The 27,766-nt window shown below is 39.0% G+C and overlaps 1 protein-coding gene across 9 annotated transcripts in view; it reads left to right on the forward strand.

Moving 5' to 3' along the window:
• Positions 1 to 27,766, forward strand: part of elavl4 (ELAV like neuron-specific RNA binding protein 4) — a 93,229-nt gene that overhangs the window by 49,805 nt on the left and 15,658 nt on the right. For all 9 annotated transcript variants that reach the window (XM_030132464.1, XM_030132466.1, XM_030132465.1 and 6 more), the window contains 2 exons: positions 10,909 to 11,012; positions 17,976 to 18,129. In XM_030132464.1, the coding sequence (XP_029988324.1) occupies positions 10,909 to 11,012; positions 17,976 to 18,129 (258 nt within the window). The remainder of the gene's footprint in view (positions 1 to 10,908; positions 11,013 to 17,975; positions 18,130 to 27,766) is intronic.

A 27,766-nucleotide genomic window follows, 5' to 3' on the forward strand; every position in this document is an offset into this window, starting at 1 on the left:
TATTCTGACAAATTGAATTTTTTTTCCCTACCTTCCTCCTCATCTTAAAATGTCACTAAATTTAAGACTTACCAACAGATTTGCCTGTTTCTGTGGAGACAGAAACAGTCCTCTCAAGGTGTGTTAGCGTCACTGACTCATAGCTCTGATGATCCCTGCTCAACCCTCCCCTTCACTCTTTTTGATGCATGTGTCCTCCCATAACTCCAAACCCACAGATTTTACCGCAGCAGCTTCATACAAGTACAAATGTTATATAGGTAACCTTTAAAGGTCTCTTCATATCAGTGTTCATCATAGTTTCTGTCAGGGCCATTTTTTCGTGAAACAAGACACTGACTAAATAAAAACACATTTTTGCTGACAAAGACTATGATGAAAATCACTTGATATTTTCATCAAAAATGCAAAATAAAAATGAGGCAAAAATACAAGGAAGGGACCATTTGGAAAAGGTTTATGTGATGTCATTAGGATGGTGGATATGCACAGATGAATGTGGCATGTGTACAAGTTACTATGGTGACAGGACACTCTCCGTCTAGGTCAGCGAGTTTTTCTGCAAATAATTAACATTATTGTATGTAATGCTTGAATGTTGAAACATAACATGATTAGTATGAGTTGTGTATTTCTGGTGCTTTGTCACACAAGTTCCATATCCTAATTTGGCAAAGACCAGCAATAATAATAGTACTAGTAGTTCTCCTTGAACATCTATCCAATTCGGGATGGTTTGTGAGGTTTTTAGATGCATCCATGCATTTGTTCTTTCTATTAATTTTGCAGTTAAGAATTGTGGATTCTGTGCTGGCAGTTCTAAATGAATCTTTTAAAACCATTTTGGGTGTGTTGAGCCGTATTATGTAATAAATTCCCATTATGTAATAAAAGTTCAAATGTAATAAGAATGTCACGTCATCTTGTAATAAAGCCACATTATGTAATAAACTGACGCATTTTGTAATAAACTACCTCAATGCATTATGTAGTAAATTTTTTCGCATTATGTAGTAGGTTATTACAATTTGAGAAATTTATTACAAAATGCACTTGACACATTTTTATTTTCAGGAAAATGTAATGTGCTAAATTAATCTTTAAATTGTGTGGTTAAAGTTCTGATTACATTACCTGTAGCTCCTGTGACTAATTTCTTCTAAATTGCTCTGAAATTATATTAATTTGGATTGTTATTACATAATGAACCATGTTATTACGTTTTTTTAAATAAAAATGTGTCAAGTGCATTTTGTAATAAATTTCTCAAATTGTAATAACTTACTACATAATGTGAAAAAATTTACTACATAATGCATTGAGGTAGTTTATTACAAAATGCGTCAGTTTATTACATAATGCAGCTTTATTACAAGATGACGTGACATTCTTATTACATTTTGAACTTTTATTACATAATGGGAATTTATTATATAATGCAGCTCAACAGGGTGCAAATTCAGGAGACTCGTGGCAATGCAGCAAAGGCTCATTCACAAAAAGAGGAAACAGATTGTTCAAATTAATGACTTTACTTTCACAACAGTAAGGGATATTTGTAGAACTTGGTAATAGCGACCTTTGACATTCCATCCAAGGGATAGAGTACATACCTTCATGTAAAACATAGCCTTTGTTTATCCCATAGACATATGATGTTTGTATTAGTCCCATGTGAGAAGAGCTTTAGTCATCAAAACCTTTAGTCATCTGTAACTAAAACATTTTTACTGACTAAATATGAGTAATACAATCAAAATGAACACTTCCTCCATTTGTTGGCCAGCAGACTTTAAGAATGTTTAGCCAAGTACCAACATAACATAATATCTGTTTTTAGAGTATAGGGTCACAAGCTCATATTCATTGTTTTTATTAATAGCTGAACAAATAGAATAGGTTTGTATTTGAAACAATAGACAGTAGCAGTAGGTGGTATATAGTCAAATTAAACCTTTCCTGGAACCATGTGTTTCAGCCACCACTCCAGATCAAAGAGTCTATATTTCACTGTGTGAGCCTTGCCTGATGATAGCAGGAGATGAAGATGCTTTCATGTTTGCAGCACAGGTCTCTTTGTCTCATAATTCAACAAAAAAACACAACATAATGACAGGCAGTATACAACCATTGGCTCCTCTCAGTATCTCACAGCATATTATCGTATACTTCACTTTGCGTCTTACACAGTTACTCATGAGAACGGTTCACTTGAATATTTGTCTATAAATTCAAGGAAGCCAACCATACATATATTTTGCTTTTGTTTGTTACCTCTGCCAGGAGGTATTGTGATCACTTTGCTTTGTGTGCGTGTGTGTTTGTGTGTTTGTTAGCAAGATAACTCAAAAAGTTATGGATGGATTTTCAGGAAATGTTGATACTGGCACAAGGAAGGAATGATTAAATTTTGGTGGTGATCGTGGAGCGGGGGGCAGATCCATCTTGGCAGAGGTCTGTGCTCTCCAAGTGCTTTTCTTGTTCCTATTTGTACTGCACGGTTGCAGTGTTGTGTGAATATTCTGATGCATCCACAGACATTTGTGGGTAAAGGGTGAAACCCCAGAAAGCAGCAGACAGGAGACTCTCACACACTGGACAACCTGCTGCTCCTCAGGAAACAAACAATGGATTAGTTGTAACACCGGACCAACACCAAACAGCTGCTCACTAGAAACAGCAGTGATTTTACCTTAAAAAAAAAAAAACTCCCTCCACCCCCCATCCCCTACCCCCATGTGTGTGACTATGGGATAGACAGTCAGATGCCAAACGACCAAACTCTGTACAGTAAATGGAGCTTTTGACATGAATGCTTGCACATTCATATGTGAGCTCATAAATCCCACTTGGGGACATTCTTTATTACAAGACCCCTGCCATTAAGTTCGCTTTCATTGCTCCGGGGCATTTTCTTGAGTATTTTTCTCATTTCTCTTCAAACTGCTGTGGAATGAACACGACTGGCACTATAAGCAGCTGACGAATCAAAGGCAACGTATCTAACCTCATTAAAAGGCCATTATGAAGAGCAATGCATCATTTAGGTTCTTGGTTTTAATTGACAATTAAAATATATAAGTTAATGTATCCATTAAGCTAATTGATCAGCACAAGGCTGACTTTCTGTTAGCTAAAACCCCATTAGAGGCTATTTATCAAGCATTTTAATAGCTTCTCTAGAATGCCTCAGATGCTGAACTTTCTCAACTTATTTTTCTGTAATTACAATTTACCATCTTACTCAAAATGGTTTAGAATTTTCTTAGGCAACCCATTTTTTAAAATTAGGCATTCTTATAATGATGAGTAACTTTAATTTATGATAAATAAAGCTTAAGACATAATTGTAGAATATACAAAATCCCACATATTTCCATGGTCGTTCATGTAAATTGTACTTCATTTTAATATCAACAAATGGTGCCAGGCACAACAAACAGGACCCCAACATTTTGTAGCTTATTTTGGCGTCGATCCAGCTGATGTCAGGATAGACATAGACGGCATAGACAAATTTTGACCATTATAAGTAAATAGGAAATAAAAGATTTAAAAAATTCATTAAAAATTTTAACTTTGACCTACTTTTCCCTAAAGGTAATCACATCTATTCTGGGTCACTGGCAATCTATAAACCCAATTTGGTATAAATTCAACCAATAGTTTTGCTGCTAAAGTATTAACAAAGAAACAAACAAACCGAATCAAAAACAATACCCTTTGCTTCCCCTTCGAGTGTCTCCTCAATCCAAAAATAATGGGCTCTATGCACACCCCCACTACTTCCTGAACTTAAGGCAGCTCCTTTATTTCCTGTCATTCATTATTGGACACACTGATTAATCCAGGTGTGCCTGCTACTTCTTGTTGTTACTACTGTGGTCAGGAACATCTGGATTAATCAGTGTGTCCCATAATGAAAGACAGGAAATAAAGGAGCTGCCTTAAGTTCAGGAAGTAGTGGGGCTGTGCATAGAGCCCATTCCAAAGAGCAGAAGTGCTTTGATTTTTCATGATGGGCTCGTTGTCGACCACATTTTCTTCACTCTTCTTCTTCATCCACTACACTAGCTAACCTCACAGTCCCCACCAAACTGACAACATTTAATCTGAGGGTGGTGGACAGGGAGCTGGGGCTTCATCTGTTTGGATGAATGTTCATTTACTGTGGGTGAATTTTCGACTGAGTCAATCTAGGAAACACATATGGATTACAAATTGAGGTTTGTTTAAAGTGCCTTTTGGTAAATATTGTAATCTTAGCTGTGCTCAGATAATGTTTCATAGATACATGACTTGAGCTCAAAGGTGTGCGTAATAGTTTGCAGAGTCGTTATATCTGTCTTGTAGATGGTGGATCCACTGCAGTTAAAGCAATGCTATATAGTAAATAACAGAAAAACAACTGAAACATCAGCTGATTTCACTGCTCAAATGTAGATTTCTGTGAAAATCAGCAGAAATCCAACATTCTGTTTTCTTTCCCTGCCCTTTTTTTCAGCATATTTTAAAATCTGGGCTTGGTATGAAATAACTTTAAGTGTGCATTTACAGTAATGTTAAGACTTGGAGTCTTTTCAGGGCTGATATTCCCTTAACTCTGCCCTAAATAATACTCCATCCTACCACACAGTGGCACATTGGCTGGTTAGCTGGCAGCCTCTCTCCTTCGTGTCCCGCTGGGAGCACATACGGTACTTTACTGCTTCTGTTTGTTTGTGTGTGCCACTGTGATTGAGTTATTACATGTTTACTTGCATTTGTGTGTGTGCGCCACATGTGTGTGCATCTGGCAGGGTGATGCGTCGGCGTTGCGTTTGCCACCCGTACTGTGCAGATTTCAGGCCGTCAGACAAGTTCCTGGTGACTCCCTGCTGTTAGCAGCTCCATAGCAGGTTGGAAGTGGTGGGTGGAAACCCTCCCCCCAGAGCTTCCCTGATGCTGCAGGCAGATGTCTCCCTCTGTCTCCCCTCATCTCCCTCTCACCTGGGGACTGATGCCTCCCTCCCACCTTTTTTCTTCCAACTCTAGAAGCACTCAGACCTGCCAAAAAGAGAGAGAAGATGAGGGAGGGGGCAGCAAAAATGACAACACCAACTCCATATGATGCAGCATCAGAAACTAAAGCTGACCACCACTGGATTTTCATCATCATGTCAATATTCACATGCATGATAAATAAAACATAAACACTGCCAGAATCAGATAAATATAATTTATTTGTATTCCCATAAAGACAAATCAGATGAAGCCCTGGATACACGGGCTATGCACTGGTTTGTCCAATCATATAAGGCTCCAATTAGCCATCAGACGCAAAGTCATGTATTTATTCAAGTCATATTATCACTGCATTATTTCTACATGCACTCAAATCTCAACAAGTACATTTACATGCACACTAATATTCCACTGCTACTCCACATATAACTATAGTCATGACAAGTGCCATGCAAACAGTATATTTCATTTGGATATTCTGAATTAGGCCTTTTTCTAAACAGAGCAATAAGACATGTGGACATGTGTATTTATGGGTTTTACCCATGTAGCAAATCACAGTCAGTTGAAGTAGAGACAAAGATCCTGTCTGAAAAAAGACGGCCAGGAGAAGAAGCACCATGCTCTTTGGTTTGACCAGAAGTTGAAAAGCTGACCATTCCAAGAAGGTATTTAAAGGGAAAACACATTATAAATCGAGTTTGCACAGCGGGATGTAAAGGTTTGTGTATAGGTTTATTAGTAGAATATTCATTGTCATTTTCATTACCAATGTAAACATGTTATTTGGTGTTCAGTTTTTTTGAGAATAAGAACAAATCCTGAATATTTTGGAACAGCGATTTCATCACTTTTTGTAAGAATCTCTTTCACAAGAGAGACCCAAGCCCAAGAAATATATAGAAAAACACAAACATTTGATAGAAACAGGCTACACAGTAGAGAAGAAGTGAATAACAGTTACAAGAATGATAAAAAGCATCAAGCTATGAACCATTAAAGCCTCCAAGGGGACTGAAGGTCACAGGTTCATGGAATGACCATGCACACACTCATATAAACACACCATTTACATATAGAAATAGTCAAAGTAGGTACATGGAAATAGAATTTAATATTGTTGTAAGAATAAGATCCACTGCTGACTCATATTTGCATGCCCACACTACTGCACAAATGTTTATGCACCCACACAGACACACACAGATATATACTGTATATACATAGTCAGCCTACACATCAGACTCTCCCTGTTCTACAGTACACGTCTGCCAGTTTGGCCCCGATTGGCTCCTGGACTCTTCTATGAGCTCTAGTGTCTCCGTACCATTAAGCACCAGCCGGCCAATCTCAGCAGTCCTGCATGAGTGCTCTTCGCCAGAACACTTCATTTTCAGCCGACCTCCTGGTAGCAGCGCTTGTCGAACCTCACATTTCTTGTTGAAGATGAGGGAGAGAGGTGAGGGAGGTGATGGTCGAGTGGGAGGCGAGGGTGGGAGAGATGATGGTGAACACCAGAGTAGAACATTACCAGCAGCCAGTGTTCAGCTGTTACACCCATCTGGAATTTTAACTGTCGCTGGAAAATATATAGATAATAATTAAACAGTTACAGATAGAGATTTGGACCGTTTACAGCATTTTTCAATGTAAATATGTAATTCCTCGTGGAATGGGCCTGCAAGAAAGTTAAAGCTAGTGGAATTAAGAGCTTTGGAAAGTTAAAGATTTCTCATTTATGTACCACTTTATTTATATGCATTCATTTAATTTTAAAAATATCTGCTTAAATGAATATGTGTGGCAAATGATGGAAGAATCTGATGTAAGAGTCCACTGGATTTGTTTCCAAAAAATCCATGAAATGAACTGTGAAAAGTTCAAAATCCTGGGTAGGTTGGTAAGGAATGACTCTTCCATTATCTAAGATATGAAGCTAATAAACCAACTAAATCCAGGAAGCACAGGCATGGATATTATGGTCTTGTTTGTTAAATGCAGATGACATAGAATTCTTACTCTGAGACACGTATTGACTTTCTTCTCTATTTTTGTCAGAATTAAATAAGTCAAATTACTCACCATGTGAGAATTAACAGCTCAACTGGATTTCCTCCATGAGGTCTGTTTATGGCATTTTATTCAAAAAAAGTTTATAGGAACCATCCAAGCTGTTTTTCATGTCGGAATTACTGGTAGATGATGGATGGAGTCACTTTCATACTGCCATATTTAATCTCTTTCTTATCTACTTGTGGCTTCCCTCCTTTGTACACCATGAAATAGAGAAGTACCACAAAAATGAGTTTGAGTTATATTTAAACTGCCCAAACTTAACACCTGATGTCAGCTGAGAGTCAGAGAGGAAGAGGAGGAGGAGGAGGAGGAGGAGGGGGTTAGTTATAAATAGCAGTAGTCTCTCCAGGATGGCAGGTTTTTAATTAACAATGGAGAGCGTCTGATAATCCACAGTTAATCCAGAGGAGAAGAGGGAGGAGAGGAGAGAAGAAGAGAAAAACCATCAGCTGTTTGATGTTAGGACTACAACTCCCTCCTGGCCCTTCACTGCTCGCTGCTGAGCCGTTCTGCGCCGTTCTGTGCTGTGATATCCATAGCCCAAATGTATTTATTTTGTGAAAGAGCCATGCTCCATATTTTGTGATTCATTTTGTCTCTGACTAACCGCTGTCTGTTTCTATTAGTGTGAATATGTGGATGCGCTCCTGTTAAACTGACTGGACGTCTTTGTGTTTGTGTGGCATTTGTGGATTGGGGCTGTGTTTGTTGAACAGTATCCAACTGAAGGCCCTGATGGCTGGAGGCATCTGCTCAAAGTCCTGCGCCTGTTGAAAGGCTTGATCTGTCGGGGAAACACTAGGAGATGTTAGGCCTCAGACTCAAAGGGAGTCTGCATTGAAGACACTCGCAGCTTCGAGGGAAATGGGGGTGGCATTTTTCTCCAGTTTCACACAGCTGCAAATATGTTGTTTGTACTCTTGTGTGTACTCTACTTGTACTAGATTTTTTTCTGGCACTGCCTTAATTTTCATTTTCTTAATTCAGAGGCATTTTGAGTTCATGACATCCATGTTTGTATTTTAGGGTGTATTCACACCTGGAAAGTCCTTTGGTCCGCTTATTTGATTTGGAATATGTAATCTATGTTTACAGTCACAAATTTACAAAAATAATGTTAACTGTCAAGAACAGCTCATTTGGAGCCATTGTGGTAATACGTGCATCTGACCAAATGTCAATGAGGCATTCAGTCTCCTCATTGCTCCACGTCTGTCCATGGCTCATGGCTGTTGCTATTAGTTCTGACTACCCATACGGCTCAGCTACTTCCAGCGGCTATGATGGCTCGTCAAGCAAAAAAGGTGCATGGTTCCTTGGTTTGTTTCGGCTCAAGGCCGGTTATATTCACACCAGAAGTGAACCAGCCCAGTTTGGAAGTGGACCAAACAAGGTCCACCTAGAAGAGGTGGTCTCGGTGTGGTTGTTTGATTCGAGAGTTTGCATCTTTGTATTCACACCTAAAAAAAGTCTGGATTTTCCAGGGAAATGAACTCTGGTCCATTTTAAATGGACCAAATGAAGTAGGTGTGAATACACCTTTAGGCATTTAATCAATGATGTTTATATCATGAGAAACTTAAGCGTATCAGTAAAATAAATTCCCCAAGGATCCAAGATCACAAATATAACAAGGTCCTGACAATAAGAAGTACAAGGGTAGAAGTTTTCCTTTGCACATTATTTTCAGTGAAATACAGGCAAATATGTGTTGATTTGTTAACTGTTATTTGATTAAATTTAAATCTATCTGCTTTGAAAAGAGGTAGAAGAGTTTACAAAATGTGGTAGACTTTACTGATAGTACGAGTTAAAGATAGGGATGCACCGATACCAGTATTGGGTATCGGTCTGATACTGAGCGTGTGTACTAATACTTGTACTGGTAAAAGTACTCCAATACAAACACACTGATACCACTTGACAGCACCTCATAGTGCAGCAGGTACCCGGGGGAGAGGTAATGTCAGCAGTGTGGAGATTTTTCAAAATAAATGAAAGTGACAAAAGTAATGGTGACTGCAAGTTACGTTAAAGACAGACGGATATGGATGGAGCGTTCTGTTTGTCCTCTGTGTACATTCCGTACATAATTCTGTGAGCCTGTGAATGTTTACCCAGAGGCATATAAAGATCATCATATTGTCTTATAAGGCTCTGTGCGTACCCAGACGGAGAAGCAGCACCACCGAGAACTGTGGAGGTAACAGATCTTTTCAATGAGCGACTTTATGAGTTAGTGAAAAACTATTGACATATTTAGGACAACTGCCCTCCTCAATATCAATGTTAGTATCCACAGTAATACCTCCTCTGGCGTTGCCATGTTTTTTATGACAGACTTTCTTCTTCTTCTCAAAAAACTTTATTCTTCTTTGTGGTATTTGGCATATATGTTTAATTAAGAGTGGCGTCCTCTGGGGGATCGACTGAGAAACGCTCATTCCAACATATTAAATGTCAGTAGCAGCACTTTGTTACAGTCAGACTCATGACAATGACAATAGAGCACATTTTCAAAAGTAACTAAGAACTGTAATGGTAATATTATCGGTAAGTAATCGAATGTTTGTACTTGTACTTGGCTTGGATTTGGTAAACTGAGCAAGTGGAATTCTTTTAATTTGTAAAACTTACATCTTACTTTAAAAGTATAAATAAGGTTTGTTAAAATGTAGATAACCAAAAGTGAGACTGAATTCATGTGAAAATATCAAATGTGAAACCAAAGAAGACTTAGGTTAATATTACGCCAACTTGAAGTTGACTAATAGTCTAATTTATTATTAATCAGTTCTAATTTAAGATCAAGCCAAATCAAACCAGAGGCTGTTTAATTGTTTTACTATTTGGTAAAAGATTTTTAGTGTTACTCCACACTGACAAACCAGCAAGTATAACAATCATTTGTATTCTATTTCCATAATGTAACTAAGGGTCTTAGAAAATATTGTTTCTGCGATATATTGCGGTATTTCATTTCACAAAACTGTATTGATATTAAAAAGTACTGTATCAATATTTTTAGGTATTTATTCAAATGCAGCTATGGCAGAGGTTCATTTTTGTTTTTTGGTTTTCTTTATTGTTTATATCTTATTTATTATTATTTAAGACTGTTTTATTAAATAATGGTTATTTGAAGCATCCTAAAAGCATTTTTTACTGTCTGAGAGGCAGATGTTAGCTCCTTTGGAAACTAGGAGAATTAGAAAAATTTTGTGATATAGCATTAGATCCAACAAACAAACAAAAAAATTGCCTTTTTAACAGTATCATGTTATATTGTGATATATCGTATTGTGATCCTAGTATTGTGATTTGTATCGTATCGCCAGATTCTTGCCAATACACACCCCTAAATGTAACCCATTTAATTTAACTTGAACCTCAAGACTAAATATTGGTGTCAGATCACACACACGAACATATATGTATGTATACACACACACACACACACACACACACACACACACACACACACAAGATCTCAGACCTTCTGCAACTTTGGGTGAACTTTAAGCTCAAAGCATCAACCATGTTTTAAAATCACTAAGAACAAACCACGGTCTGACGAAAACACCATATGTATCTTACTTAATATCACACTGAGGCTGTCAGTTACAGATGTTACTGTTGCACTTTAGATCAGAAAGGCGTCCAAAAGGTGTCCTAAGGTCCTGTCACTTACATTTAACAAATGTAACGGATGGAGGGAACATGAAATGACATGAATAAAACCATATTCTTGTTCTATTTGTTCTTCTTGACTTAAGTGAATAAAACAAATCATGTTCTAAAAGTTTCTCTCTCTTTCTGACATTTCAGGACAGAGTCTTGGCTATGGGTTTGTCAACTACATTGATCCAAAGGATGCAGAGAAAGCCATCAACACGTTAAATGGACTCAGACTTCAAACCAAAACGATCAAGGTAACATGACATGACACAGAACAACACGACACAACACAGAACAACACAACACCGTCTTTGGTCAAACACATCCTTCTACAAACAGTTAAAAGGCTGAAAAAGCAGTTCTGCAGAGAAGAAGTTACACTTGCTGTGATTAAATAAAGTACCAAACCATAAAAAACTGTACTTTTTTCTTACACTGAGCCTTTTAATCAAAGATGGTGTTGGTAAATGAGCTCCAGGGAGAGATGGGATTAACATACATGAGCCTCAGAAATAAAAAGACCATTGAAATCAAAGAAGACACATTAAAAAGGTTGGGACTATAGCTGATATGCTAATTGCTTTCTAAATGTCACAATGTAAAGGTGAAATTGTATAGATATCTGTGAGTGAAAGGGAAGAAACGCGTCCATTATGGTGTGTTTTCCACAGTAATTGAGGACTCTGTTATTGCATTTAAATGCTTGACTCTGTTATTCATAATGCTCAAGCTCGGTGATGGTTGTCACAGAGGAACCAGATAAACCCTACTGATGCCAGGATGTCCTTTGTCAAAACACGTGCAGGAGACGTAAAATTGAAGCCTCCAGGCAGTTGTTTTTTGCAGATATTTTACATCAGTGTATCCTTCCCTCTCCCTTCCATCTATGTGCTCACTCTGATAAAACGGTGCTTTTAAGAGGGGCAGAAATCTGCGGCGTCGTGGTAATCCCTGGATTCTCACAGCTGTCATTTGATTTAATCTCATCTAATCTAATCTAATAGGATGGGATTAGCCTGTAACTGTGAAAGGGGAATCCCTCGGAGACTATCACTCTGGTCTGTAGACACCAGGCTGTCAGTGCTGGTCTGGGATCAGCCCTCAGTCCCATCTGTAGTCTGACTGTTTCAGAAACAGACCTGTGATTTGGGTGCGATGGGTGTGATGTGGGATGTGTTTTCAGCGCGTGTTCCAGTAGTCAGTGTGTGAGGTGGGGGTCCGATGTGTTAACGCTGAGTGGGTCGGTGTTGGTATTTGTGTGTGTTTTCTATCTATAACTGCATGATTCAGTCTTTGGAACCCAGAGCAGGGATCTCACTGAATTAAACTCAAACTGTTTGTTAAACAGAGACTGTTTGTTTGTACGTACACATTGGCACATGGCACTGCTCCTCATTCATTCAAATATAAAAGTATCATATAGCCTACCCTTTTTAAAAAAAAAAAAAAACAAGCTAATTTATGCTTTTCTTTATTCCCTCTGCCAAAGAGGTTATGTTGTCATTGCCGTTCATTAGTCTCATAGCCTGGCTTTCAGCAGGATTAGACAAAAGCTAATGCACTGATGTTCATGAAACTCCAGAGCAGATCCAGCTCTTTTTGTTTTTTCCTTTTTCTGTCATTATGACTGTGGGACCTTGGTGGAGGTATGACTGTTAGAGGACACCTCTTAAATCTTCTCTCCACTTCTTACCCAGTCATTTATCATCTGTATCTTAAAAAAATCTGATTTAAATATTTATCACAACTCAATGTGCCTTTTAAAAATATAGAGGCATGGAAATACAGTATCATGTTGAGGCTGTAAAATACTGATTAAACACATAATAATGACATATACAATACTTACAGAGTGAGATATGGGTCTGGAGTAGAATGGACGTCAGTTTGAGAACAGGCGGTGACAAAACAATAAAATGATGTTTGTAAATTCTGTAACATTTTGAAAATTAATGAATTTTAATAAACACTTACCTTACAATTATTTAAAGGGTGTATACATTTTTTTGGGACACCCTGTATATGCACTTAACATGTTTATTAATCACCGTCAATAGTTTCAGCAAACCAACTTGAAACAACTGTTCCGTCTTGCTTTTTTTGTCCTCATATTTCCATCCAGAGGGCCAACATGCTGTTTAGTCTCTTTATGGATTGGTTCTGCTGCCTGTCACTACTGGATCAACTGCCCATTTGCACATGCGCGACAGTAACTCTACTTGGACAAACTGCTCAAAATGCTTTGCCAGTGACGTTCAAAGTCAGCTTATATTGTTGGTGCAAGTCATTATTTCATCTAATTTTAAAGACTGATTTGTGTTCTGAAATGAAAATTAAAGAGGAAACTAGGTGGTTATTTGTGGTTTTAAATGATTCATTATGACACTTCTAGACATCTAAAAACATCCAAATATGTAGGAGTAAAATTAAATAAAACACCAAAACACAGAAACATTATGTGTTTTGACAATGGAACCAAATTAAGCCCAAAGACACAATTTAAGTGAAGTAACTTTAAGGAAAAGGTGATACAACTAGTGCTGTCAAACGCTAAAAATTTTTACTCAGATTAATCACAGAGTTGCTATGGATTAATTTTGATTAATCTAGATGAAATATCATTTATTTTTAATCTATATTAATCGCATTTCATTTTGCAGGAGCAAAAAGACTCAAGAAAGAAGGGAATATACAGGGTGTCCAAAAAAAATGTAAACACACTTTAAATAATTGTAAAGTAGGTGTTTATGAAAATTCATTTGATTTTCAATATGTAATAGAATTTACAAACATCATTTTATTGTTTTGTCACCGCCTGTTCTCAAACTGACGTTCGTTCTGGTCCAAACACTGCTGACAACACCAAGCAATGGAATCGCACACATCATGAAACAATTCCCTTGGTATTTGCATGCATTCATGTTCAATGGCTGCTCTCAGTTCAGCGACTGTTGCAGGTCTCATAGTGTAGACTTTGTCTTTTAGGTATCCCCATAAAAAAAAGTCTAGTGGTGTGAGGTCTGGTGAACGTGGAGGGTATTCAATGAAACCCCTCCGTTCAATCCACCTGTATGGCAAGCTCACCAGACCTCACACCACTAGACTTGTTTTTATGGGGATACCTAAAAGACAAATTCTACGCTATGAGACCTGCTACAGTCGCTGAATTGAGAGCAGCCATTGAACGTAAATGCACACAAATACCAAGGGAATTGTTTCATGATGTGTGTGATTCCAATGCTTCGCGTTGTCAGCAGTGTCTGGAGTAGAATGGACGTCAGTTTGAGAACAGGTGGTGACAAAACAATAAAATGATGTTTGTAAATTCTGTAACATTTTGAAAATTGAATGAATTTTAATAAACACCTACCTTACAATTATTTAAAGGGTGTATACATTTTTTTGGGACACCCTGTATATGCACTTAACATGTTTATTAATCACCGTCAATAGTTTCAGCAAACCAACTTGAAACAACTGTTCCGTCTTGCTTTTTTTGTCCTCATATTTCCATCCAGAGGGCCAACATGCTGTTTAGTCTCTTTATGAGTTGGTTCTGCTGCCTGTCACTACCGGATCAACTGCCCATTTGCACATGCGCGACAGTAACTCTACTTGGACAAACTGCTCGAAATGCTTTGCCAGTGACGTTCAAAGTCATTCTGCTCTCCAGATGGGTTAACTGCGTTAAATTTTTTTTATCAGATTAATCATGATGATAGATTAATCAATGTTAATGCATTAATTTTGACAGCCCTAGATATAACATAACCTTATATCACAATATACTTATCAGAGGGTGTACAGATGATTCCACAGTGTTCAAAGTGTTTGGTTTCATATATACAGTATTTTTTACAGTACAATTTACTCACAGGGAGTAAATTATACTGTCGACACGCAAAAGTTAAAGGCCATTTATGTCTAGTGTGAGATGAATAGATCTTTATTGAGTGCAGCAGTGGAAGTTCACAGATTTCTGCTCTCACCCTCTCATAACCCAGAGGATGTTCCTGAGATAAAGGGGGTCCTCATAACGACAGACGACCGTCCTGCTTCTGTCTGCTGCTATCGCTCTTTCACACCTCATTTCCTCCCTCCCACAACCCTCTTTCCATGCCTTCTCTCCCCGCAAACAGACTGAAACACCCTAAAGGTAACAAGGTAAATTAAAAGGCAGCGCGGTAATTCTAAAATTAAGTTTGTCGCTCTTTTATGTCACACCCTTCCCTGCTCTCTCCCACTTGGCCTAGACATTCACATGCTCTCAGGCTACATGTCTCTGTAGTGTCTCTGTGGTTTCCCTCCACCATGACACCTCAGATTTTATCAGCACTGGCTGTGATGCTGTTTTCCTACTGAGGTGTGAGGGGAAGCAGCATGGAAAAGGTGAGAGGAACTCACAGTGACATGCATGCACATCATCTGAGATACATTTATACAGCGTGTGCTTGTGAACGCTTTAATCTTCACACTTACAGTTTTCTAACTTGCCTGCTCTCTCACACACACTCTTGGGTTTTCACATGTGCACCACACCACACTTATACACAATACCGCTTCCAGCTTGAGGAGGTGTTGATGGATTAGACATCTGGACTTGGCTGACAAGGAGAGAAAATGAGGGAGAAGAGAAGAGGGAGGGGAGAAAAGAGGCAGAATCTGGAAGAGGGAGAAAGGTTTAGTGAGGCAGAAAGCAGGAAGGAAGAAGAAAAGCAGTAGCAAAAAAAAAAAAAAAAAGATCCAGGCAACGAGAGGAAGAGGAAGACAGAGGAGCTGAGCAAGGATGCCAAAGAGGAAGATGTGTGAAAAGAAGAAGGAAAAAAAAAGTGAGACACGGGGAAAGCCAGCTGCTCCCAATCCCATTCTCCCACCGTTAGACTTCAGCAGGATTTCCATGCTGTTGCTCAAGGATATGACTGCATATCCACCACATTTGCCTGACTTTAACCTTATTTGATGGCTTATGTCTCCACATGTCAGAGGTAATGAAAGTATTGCAAGGGGAAAGCTGCTCCAGTCAGCAGCAGTAGTAATGGGATTTACGCAACTTTTGCCAGAGTAAAATCAGGTTTACACAGGAAGATGTTCAGGACAGCGTTTGACAACTGAGAGTTCAGCCATAGAGAGCTGCTGCCTGAAACTGCACAGCGGAACCACTTATTTTACTCTCCCCATCATGTATGGAAATGATGACGAGCACTAAGTTACAGTAAGAAACTCCATTATCTGTGTGTGATTGATACCAGGGAGGGCAAAGCAAGAGCAAGAGCAAGACCGAAACAGATTCTGTGTTTGGTTGTATGTGGTTTTGTCGTTATGTGTATCTGAAATACCTGAAAGAAAACAGCAGCAAATGATGTCAGTGTTTATGACACAGTTGGGTTTTGTCTGTGGTGGTAGTGGGATGGTACTGGCTGTGGGTTGGGGGTTTAGGATGCCATGTGAACAAATGAGAGCAAATTTATAAAATCTAAATAATAATACTCCACTACCACATTTAACAATTTTTATCATGATTATCATGTTCCTGCTCACTTTCTCCTTCATGATTTGCATCTGTAGATCTTGTGAGAATGTTCAGAACATATTTTTAGCATCATAGTATAATTGTCTAAGTCATGTTTTTTTCAGGTCATAGCCAATGATGCAAAATGAAGCAGCAGTGTTCAGAGAGTAAAGTTATACAGATATCACAATCTGGTCAAAAATATGACTTATATGGCCATTATGCTATGAGGCTAACCATATATGGTCAGTATTGGTCAGTATGTTAAGCATATTAAGATTGGAAAGATCTGTATGCATAGGAGTTAATTATCTTCTGTTCTTCCTTTAGATACACGTCTAAACACACACACACATTCACACACATAGTATTGTCAAACATAGGTGAGAGGAAGTAAACTTATTGTTGGCATAAGTTTACTTAGAGTTGAGGCCCCACCTCTGCTTGATCTAGTTAGATAACACTAAGTTAAAAACCAACCGATTTGTACGGGTGGGCCCACCCATAGGGAAATAAATGTACAACTCATCAGGGCTCATTGTTCTTTGACTCCTCAGCGCTGAGTATCCATCTTATTTGTGGTCTGAATAAATTTTGTCAACTTTGAGACCAAGCTGAACCCAGACTTACCCCTGGAGCTTCCGACAAAAGAACATGTTAACAGTTTAATATCTGCTGCTGGAAAAAATGGGACAAGATTTACTGCGCATTTCTTAAAGGGGAAGTGGAGAAACCAGCTGATGCTAAAACATGTAATAATCACTCATCAGCAAACCGTCTGGTTCATAAGCAGTCGGTGATATATCTACAAATGAAATGAAGTTGACCTGACAAAAGATGAAATATATTGTATTCATACTGTCCACAATGAAATACAATTGACAGTCCATTTTTAAATATCACTGCTCTGGTTTTTATTTCCAATTGGGGAGGTAGACTATAGCTACACTGCATAATCACCTTAGCAGTGGAAACATTTTGAAATTGCATTTGCTCAAATATTATACCAAAGATTACGTGTGGGAAACACTGGATTTATTCCTGATACCAATCTTTGAAATCAGCAGAGGACACAAGCAGATGGTCTGAAGAAGAGACTGTACAAGTTTTCAACCAACTGTAAAACTTGCTAAAGAGCACTTAACTAAACTCCACCTTTGGACTTAAAAGGCTTAGTGATGCTTGGTGAAAAGGCTTTTCTAATTTAATTGTAGGCTTATTACTAATGTGTTACTTAAATTACCCTATGAAATATCTGCAAACATAATACTGGCTTATTTTATATTGTCATATTTTAATTTAGACCAAATAAACTCTCTCATTAGAGTAAATGGACAAAATGTTTAAAATATTCATCTGAATCCCCTGGATACAAAAGTAAAACACCTGTTGTTTCTACTCGAGAGGTTGAGGTTTCCCTCATGTCTCCCAAACCACTCATGTGTTATCTCTCTAGTGCTCAAAATAACTAAATCGTTTCCTGACGACAATAATCCCAGAGGCAAGTTGTACTAAGAAAACACACCCACATTTTCCTCCCTGTGGATCTATTGACCTACACCATCGCTCATCTAAACAAAAATACTGCATCTCTGCACATTTGCCTGTACAAACCCTGGTCTCATTTAGACTAGGGGAATGTTCATGAGTGTTTTTTTCCTGTAGTCATTTAATTCCACAGACATATGACTCGTCTGTTTTCTTCCAGGTGTCATATGCGCGACCCAGCTCAGCTTCGATCCGTGACGCTAACCTGTACGTGAGCGGCCTCCCCAAGACCATGACCCAGAAGGAGCTGGAGCAGCTTTTCTCCCAATACGGTCGCATCATCACCTCCCGCATCCTGGTGGACCAGGTCACAGGTATCCATGGGGCAGCACCTCCTCTGTCTGTGCACTGAAACACAACACCACACATGGGGTTCAACACTGAAAAACAACACAATAAATACACACATACATACCACCCTCAAGCACACACTGTGGTTGTACATCCTGTCTATCTGCTGTTCAGAGTACTACCACATACCAACATGTATACTGCGAATGAATGACACTGATTCATCTTCTGATTTCCGATTATTAGGTCATACCATAAAAATAATAAGTCTTAGATCATTTTCAATGTAGTTCATATCTGTGTGTTTGTACACAGTGATGAAATGAATGAAAGCAAGAGTAGACAAATAGATGGATAACTAAGACCTCTGTAAATTCCTTAAGGATATATTATCGGTACTGGAGATGCACAGAAATATGTACAAAAGGAATATGACGTCCATATCATGATTAAAGTGTATATGTAAAATATAGGAGTACAGGCCAATATTGCAGTTATTGCAGTTATTAACCACAAGTATTTTTGCATGATCATCATCTTCATGCACTTGTAAAGTTACTGGATTAAAAAAAAAAGACAAACATAACATTTGTATTTTAGTCATTGTTTCAGCAAAGTCCTCATATTCAGTGTTGAGGTTTTTTTTTTTAAAGAAAGCAAGCAAAAACTTTTTTTTTTTAATACTTCAGTCTTCAATGCAAATAAATGGCTCTTCTCATACTAACAAAGCCTATACTGAATTAATGACAGCGAAAGGAACATAAAAACACAATTATAACTTTAGTCACAATTATTTCCTACAGTTGCATTATTGTTGTTCCCTAGTGAGAGACTCAATAAACAAATAGAAAAGGTCAAAGTCATCACATTGACATTTAAGATGTATTGATTGATTCACAACATCAGCTCTATTTAGAGTATTTTAACAGCCCAGTGAAACCAGTTTGCCATCAGAATGCAGAAATGATAAAATGATCACTTTCTACTGTCCAGTGTGAACAGATGTGTTTAGACCAAAAACACATATTAATGTGAGGTGTGACAGTTGATGTAATGAGAATCAGTGTGGAATGTTAGTGTCTATGTTTAACATGTTCACTGGCCTTCAAGCCCATTGTTGAGTGAATGTGTGACCTCAGTGGGCAGATTCTATGTTCGTGGCCCTCACTGAGGGTTCAGTGGTAAAAACAACGATTACATGAGAGGCTCAAGCTGTGTACTATACATGCTCAATTACACATTCCACTACATCCAAAACACAGGAATGAGTCACATCAGCCCATTGTAGTGCACAAGAAACCCCTCCAGCGTGTCTCTTAGATCCATTTCAGGGGTTTCAGGCTGCAACCTGCTCCAATGTTATGTGCACTGTGTACTGATGAAGCAGAAACCAAGAGGCATGCTGTAAGCCACACTCATTTGCCTAAGCAGAATAAATCAGTGCTGGCAGTGAAGTGCATGGCTGACTGTACACACTGAGAGAGGGTGAGAGGAGAGGAGAAAGGAGAGGAAAAGACAACAAAGGAGAGGAGAATAGGAGACGAGGAGGTAGGAGCAGAGGAAACAGAGAAAAGCAAGTAACAGAGGACAGAGAAGAGCAGAGGCATGGGAAGAGGGGAAAGGGAGGAATGGGAGAGGACAAGGAAAGAAAAAGGATAAAAATACAAACTATGGTCCATTTTACCCTCATCAATATACATTTATATGAAGTGACCACATGCCGGGCTTATGTGTTTTAACGAACAGATGTGTCTTAGCACCGCACCACTGAGCCCCAGGGGATCCTGAAGAAGCAACACAGCCAAGCAGCAGTCAGTCAACAGTCAGCGAGGCCACAGAGAACACATCTGTCCTACCACAAACACATGCACTTCTCTGAACCGTCCATTCAGACGCAGCTCAGGCCACATGCAATGAATAAAACAAACCTGAACACATGCTGCAGTGGTGGCAGGAAGGCAGAGGCTGGCTGCATTCAGCCTGGACTCACAACAACATCCATTATTTAGTGTTACCATCCTTGCACACACACTTTTGCTGGACACTTCTCACCACTGTTTCTGAATAAAGGGGTTTATTTTCACCGGTGGCAATAATCTGAACCCCCCAGTACAAGTACATCTACTCAACTACTGTACTGTGTCCACTTCAGAGTTACTGTTTTGTTTTCTGCAGCTGTAATTTGACAGATTATTAAAGACAGATATAAATATAAGAGGGTTTTTTAAATTGACTAATAAATTATTTAGCATTGTAAACTAACCTACCAAATAGTATAGAGTCATTCAAATGAACCACATCATCAACTGCATCATGACAGATAAACAAAATAACACTTCACATAATTAGAAACAAGAAATGGACAATTCTGCACTTTTACTTTTGGTTGTGTAAGTTTAGTTTAATGCTAATACTTTTTTACTCAAACACCAGGCTTTTTGCTCTATGAGAGTATTTTTACACTGTGTACACTGTATTGATACTTACCTGATGTAAGAAGCACCCAGATCAAAATAAAATTTATCAAATAAAATTTCACATACTTGTACCTTTCACGTCCTGTGACTTAAGCAAGTTTTTAGATGACACTGAGGCCTTTAAAAAGTGGTCTTGACATTGCTCTCAAATTCTCCAAAAGTACAATATTCAAATACTGCAGTGCACGTTATGATAAGCATTAGCATTAAGCACCATCCAGGTCCATGAGAATGACAGAATCATATGAAGAGTTTCACCCTACATCTATCATTAATGTGCATCCTTTTCCCCTTGTATGGGTTTAGTGTGTCACATGCAGACTACTGTTCCATGTACCAGTGTAGGTATCATGGTCAGTGTTCCAACACAGTACTGGAGGTGTTTATAACCTCTGAGCCTGATAACACCCTTGGCTGCACTAATTGCTTTTCTGAAAACTACCCTGCCCTTGTGAAATACACAAACATCCAGCCACATAAATGCATCCATACAGACACAGATCATATGGGAGAGACCGAGTGTTCCCAGAGGGTTAAGGATCAGGAAGAGGAATGTTAATGATTAATTAGATGTTCTAATTTCTGGTGAATAAAAACATGGATGACTTTAGAAGGGCTCAGAGTTGTGCTGTGGCTTCATTGGCTCATCTTTCTTTTCTGTCTCCTACTGTACAAGCATACGCACAGACACCCACACACTCACCGCCATTAAGAGGGAAATGGGCTGCAAATTAAAACTCTCCTGTGACTGCCATAAATGTAAGCACAGAGCAAGAACAAAACACAGACAGAGCTAGAGAAGGAGAGGCGGATTTGAGTTCTGTGATTCCCTGATTCAATAAGGAATGCACTGTCCAGGGATTCAGCCACGCTGTGTCCAAAAGCCACCGCCGTTCCACTGAGGCCTCTGAAAAATAGCTCCTTCAGAACAAAATATATCTATTACATTTTCTACTGATTTTTTTTTTTACCTCTGCCAAGAAGGATATGCAATTTAAGTATCTGTCAGCAAAATTACACCAAATCCACTGCACATAATATCATGAAACTTGGCAGAACATACCTAATAGCTAATATTGGGTAGCCGCTAACATTATCTAGAGAGAAAGCTCTCCAGTTCTGGCTGTGACTGAGAGGCAGATTACAAAATAGGAAAGTTATTTTAAAAACCTAAAATGACTTGGAGCTGTTGGTTTGTTGGTGGTTTAATAAGGTTGTGGAATAGGAAGAAAAATGATTGGCCTTGGAAGAGGTCTGTGCTTTCTAAGTGTCTTTCTAGAATTCTAATAGCATTTTTTTAAGTGTCAGTATTCAGCAGTTATGGTTCAGCATGTGCAGGTGTTACATCCCTTCACATGGTGCATTGAAACTGTTGTAGAGGAGAGTGATTCCCATGTATTTGTATATGTATATGAGTTCAGACACACCCTTAACATTGTGCAGAGAAAAGGAAAAAGCAGTGAAGACAGAACTACTCAGAAACAGCAACGCTCCATAAAGTTGCTGAAGTAACGGATGTTCTTCAGTGACCATTGGCAGATGGGCTGCTGATCCCCAGATCCTGCTCTGCTAAATTGGGAACATGAAGTCTGTTCTCTAAACGACCTCCTCATCAACAGGATGCACCCCGCAGTCACTCTGCTGTTCAGAAAGACAAGAAGCAACTTTCACAGCATCACTGTTAGCATCAGTCACAGTCAGAGGCAGCTCAAACTAAATCCACAAAAACCACCAAATTGCCCTGAGACTCAGCAAGTGAACACAACATGGACTTGACAAGGGTGTCTGTGCGTTGACCCTCGCTCTGTTTGCTCCCTTCCTCTGTCAATCGATTCCTTCTGAATGGATAAGCATATTTGGTCTCTTTATCAGTGCAAATAATTCAAGCCAGATCCTTCCTTGTCTTGCCTTTTCTCTCCAACCGTAAGGGAAGGCATCCCGGTTGTGACAGCTGTTTAGACCCGGCCTCAATTTCAAGAAGGTGTTATACAAGAAATGGTTTTGAATCAGCTGTTCTCAGTGTTTCATCTGAGACCCACATGTGGACACAGGTCAATACTTAGCTGATCAATAACTTCAGATATATTTGATCCACGGTCTTGGCTTCTACCAACACTGGTTCTGTGCTCAAACTGAATTACTGCTCAGCATCTGTAAAGATTGGCTGTAAAATCACTGACACCACTTTGTCTTCATGTGGGATGGATGGATTCTCATGGAGACTCCAAAGCATTGATGCATCATAACACATGAGCATTTGGCTATAGTTATTATACACTGATTCAGTCCTGAATAACGCAGTATTCAGTAAAAGTAATTTTTTACAAAGGATGTCGTTTGGTGATGTGGGATCATGGGAGTTGGTTTTACCACAGTTGCCCATAAAACTCAGAACTCAGGTGTAACTCAGAAAATGTTGACATACAAGATGATAAATCAAAGTTTTATGTGCAGTTTGCAAGTGATGGTTGTTATTCACCCTTTTCATCCCAGTGAAACAGTCAGAGTTAACATTAGTGATATCACAGGGGACTGAATGAACTTTACTACTACTGAATAAAATTACAGATTAGTCTGAATTTAAACATAGGTGAAGTTTCCATTGGAATGTTTTGCACACTTTAAGGCAATTTTTAGAAAATCTGGAATAGAAAATGCCAATTTATTCATGTTTCCATTCACGTCTGCTATACATTTATTAAGAGATGGTTGTTCATCATTATTCTCATTATGAAGACAACAACTCTTTTTCCAGCTGTTGCTTCTGACAATAACATGCTACCTGAGGAGCTGATATGGGGTATTTATTTGTGCTCAAACCTGGCAGGTTTTAGCTTTATCCCCCCAAACAAAATCATTTCTCTTAATCATATAACATTTCAAACTCTTCCACGGGGGAATGTTTGTTTCTACAGCTCTTCATACAAGGTGCTGTTTCATTGTCTCCATCTAATTCTGTGTCTCAGTCTTTTACTTCAGTAAAAGCTACATTCACACACACATAAGCAAACGCATAATTACCTCCACCAAGGAGGTTATGTTTTTGCTGGCGCTGGTTTGTCTGTCTGTCCGCCTGTCCGTCCGTCCGTCCATCTGTCCATGTGCAAGATAACTCAAAAAGTTATGGATGGATTTGGATGAAAATTTCAGGAAATGTTGATACTGGCACAAGGAACAAATGATTAAATTTTGGTGGTGATCAGGGGGGCACTGATCTGCCTTGGCGGAGGTCTGCGCTCTCTGAGTGCTTTTCTAGTTTTACATTAAATCTGTTTTCATTGCACATATCCATGTTTACTTAGTATTGGTACACCAACTTTGTATCCTTTTTTTATGTCCAATTTGAAAATGTGACTGAAAAATAATGAATGGAAACAAGACTTGTCTTTGATATAGATCTTTGGTACATAAGACATAGAACTTGTCCAGAGGTGTTTAGCATTACCATTGAGCTGCCATAAACACATGATGGGCCTTTTAAAGTTGATTTTATATGTGTAGTGGCATTGCAAGTTCAGTCATGTTATGAGTTGGCATGTATAACTTTGTACACTGATGCAGAGATAACACTGATCTGCTGTGTACATTTGTTGTCTCTTTCGGGGGCTTTAAACATTTTGGTTATGTTTACACACAACAGCTATGAAGCCAGAATTGTCTGAAGATTTCTGGCTTCATGACTCACCCCTGTAACCTTTTATTGAAGCTGTTGCAGTCATAACTGCAACACCACTTACAGAGCATAATTTGGAAGGAAGCCCACAACGCAAACAGGTGTTGTCCCCTGCAATCCGGCATTTCTGGACAAGGAGAAACAGACCAAGCCACAAAAACAAAACTGCAAGGACGGCAAGGACGATGGGATGAAAGGGGGGTGGGGGGTGGGGGTTCTGGTCTTATAATTTGTCATCAAAGTGTATGAAATGTGTTTAAAGTTGTCCCCAGGAAGTTGTAAGCGACGCGCGCACACACAGAGACACACACACACATACACACACGCACTTTTCAATTTAGCAGGCGAAGATTAAACACACATATTTGTCCTGCTGCCTTCAGATGAATGTAAGGATTTAATCAACTAAAAGACAGCTTTCATTTAGCCTAAATCAGCTGGAGATGACAGATACTGGGAAAAGATGCTTTTCCAAGTAAGAAAGAACTGGCATTCTGTTTGAAGTCATATTGAAGTTGTTTTTTTGGCATCAATTAACATGGACTGCATATGTAGGAAAACTGTCATTGGTCTCATTATTAAAGTATAAAGTATTTCAACTGAAACACCTTCTCCATACCTCCCCAGAAAACACCAAAGCAGTGTGATATTCAGCATCAGGGAAACACCACACCACAGTGCCATAAAAAGCCCCCCCCCCCCCCCCCCCCCACACACACACACACACACACACTTTGATCAGACCATTCATGTTAGCATGGTGTACTTGTGAGTTTCTACACCACATTAGTTACCCTTTCTCCATACAGTCAGTGTGTTCTCTCCTCTCTTGACTTGAATAATGGATGTTCCCCTTCAGACTGATCGCACATTGAATCCTTGTTGTCCACCTGTCCAGCCACTGAGAACACAACAGTGAAGGTAAAACAAGCGGGAGAGGTGACTACAGCCTTGACTCGCACTATTCATCTCCTTTTCCTTTTTTTTTGCTTTTTCGTTGTAATCTTTAGTGTGTATACTAGTCTCTGCAGTAATGGACACTTGACCACCTTACAGATATGAGCATCCAAACATGCGCCCACACACAGATTCCATAGACAGATGGTTGAAGCCGGGCTCTGACAGGGGCTAAAGCGTGGGGCACCTCCACTCTTCAAAGTCTCCTCCACTCTCCTATCGTCGCTTTTTCAAATGCCATCTGTAGCCCCGCACACTAATGTTACTTAAAACAAGGACATTGCATTTTTTTTCTCCCTCTAATTAGGAGATGGAAAGAAAGGGTTTCTTTCTGCCTCTGCCATATTATAAAAGGCGAGTCAAATCATTTTTATACAGTTGGCACAATATAATTCCTCAAATATATATAAAGGGATATGATTTGAGAGCACCTGAAAATAAGATTTTAATTATGTATCAGTGCACGGATGTAAGTAAACGTGGGTAATGGGGATACAACGTAGTGTGTGTGTGTACGTGTGTGTGTGTGTGTGTATATATATATTTATATATATATATAAAATGTGTGTGTGTGTTTGTTTCATTAGCCATCAGCCACGTTTGTCACCTTCCTCCTCTGCTCTGGTCTCTCATAGGAGCATCATTTCTCTCTGTCAGTCAGTGTTTGGGGAAATGATGGTGAGTTTTAGAGAAAGAGCAGCTTTGTTCGAGCAGGAGAGAGTAAGAATAGCAGCGTTTCCTTTCATCATCATCCTTTTACTGTCACCTCCTCACATTCTCCTCTGTCACCTTCTCTCCTTTTGTCCTTTCCTTCCTTTCCTCCTCTTTACCCACTCTTTTTCCCATCTCTCCTTTTTTTAGTCCCACCTTTTGCACGTCCCCTCCCCCAGCGCCAGCTCCTCTACCCCCACCCCACTACCATCCCCGGAATGAGGCAGCGTGTTATTAGTGCTGCAGCCAATGTGGCCGTCGGTGTGTGTTAGAGTGAGATAAGCACAGGTAGAGAGAGTTACATAAGCCTCTGTTGATGACTGTGGAGGAGAGGGGGAGGAAAAGGAGAGAGTGAGGAGGAGAAGAGAGGGACGGAGGGAGAAAGACAGATTGCTGTACCTTAGTAAGTACATTGTGCTCTAATGTTGCCTGTATTTCTGGCTAGAGGTTGATAAGTACTGAGGCTTCTGGGGCTGGTTGAAAGGACACTCATTAGGTTGGACTCCCTGGACCAGCAGCTTGCCTCATAGATTGGAACTTTGTTTTGTTGTAATGTGAAGCAGGAGGAAAATAAACCCTTGTCACGGCTTTCTTCATTAATACGGCTGAAAAAACTTTACTTTTAAAACTGGTTCAAGTTGTATCTCCAATGACATACAAATCATTCGGTGGTAATCACAGAATAACTCAGGATACTGTGACCATATTTTATACAAATAAACCAAATGAGTTTTGATGATTCCTCTTCACCAGTAGGATGTAGCAGCAGTGACTGTCATTCATATCAGAGGGACTTTCAGGTAAAATAAGGGCTCAAAGATTCAACATATTTTTGGTTCAGTGTACTGTTAAGTTCTAGGTGTAAGTCAGACAGAAAATTTTTTTTACAGAGAAGGTCATATATTAAAGTTTTATTTGTAAATTGCAAGTGACGTTTATTCACCTTCATCCTAATGAAAGAACCACAACTAACGTGTAATCGTATGACTCAACTGACAGGAGACTGAATGAAAAGGACCATCATCACTGAATTAAGTTACAGACAATAGATTCTAGATTTATTAATTCCTTTGACAGTTTCTAATGAATTGAGTGTGTTTTTTTCCTACTTCAAACTGTTCTTGTAGTTACAATATGTTGCAGTCTACAAGTCAACTATAACGTATCACAATATCTGTGTAAATGAAAAAATTCTGTCTTCATTTAGTGCCTTGTAGAGTCAATAGTTAGATCAAATCTTACTGATGTGGAAAAAATGGGACCAGAGTCTTACCTTGGCCTGAGTTTTTACCTGAAATGAGAAAACTGAAAATTAACTTTACACCATGAAAGTGAGTTTCGTACAAACTTTTTGTTTTACAACAGCCATTCAGTTTTATGAGTGTTCCTTCATAATGGCTTTTTCTTAGGTTAACGCTCTCATCTATGTTGAATACTTGATCCTGGAGGCACCAATGGCAGACCAGCTGTTGTTAAAGTGAAAGGCATCTCTTAATTACTTAAACTATTTTACAAACCCAAGGCTGAATGGAAATGATCCACTGTCACATACATAGGAGAACACACTTTGTACTGTTTAACACATATCAGCTGGTCATGGACTCTTTCAAACAGTCACTTTTCACCTTTGGTTCTCAGTAGCACCTCTTCAACTGGTCATTTATGTGCATGTGTGTTGTGTATGTGTGTGTCTGTGCGTTGCCTTCATCTGTATGCCAAGCGTTTTGTCTAGAGGCCCTCAAACCAGAACCAGCTTAGGAGCTGCTCAAGGCCAAACAAGTGTGAGGATTAAAGGACGAACACCATCCTCTCTATGGTCTCAGTGGAGGAAGTGAATGAACA

This window comes from Sphaeramia orbicularis, chromosome 4 (genome assembly GCF_902148855.1).
Source record: "Sphaeramia orbicularis chromosome 4, fSphaOr1.1, whole genome shotgun sequence".
Classification (NCBI taxonomy): domain Eukaryota; kingdom Metazoa; phylum Chordata; class Actinopteri; order Kurtiformes; family Apogonidae; genus Sphaeramia; species Sphaeramia orbicularis.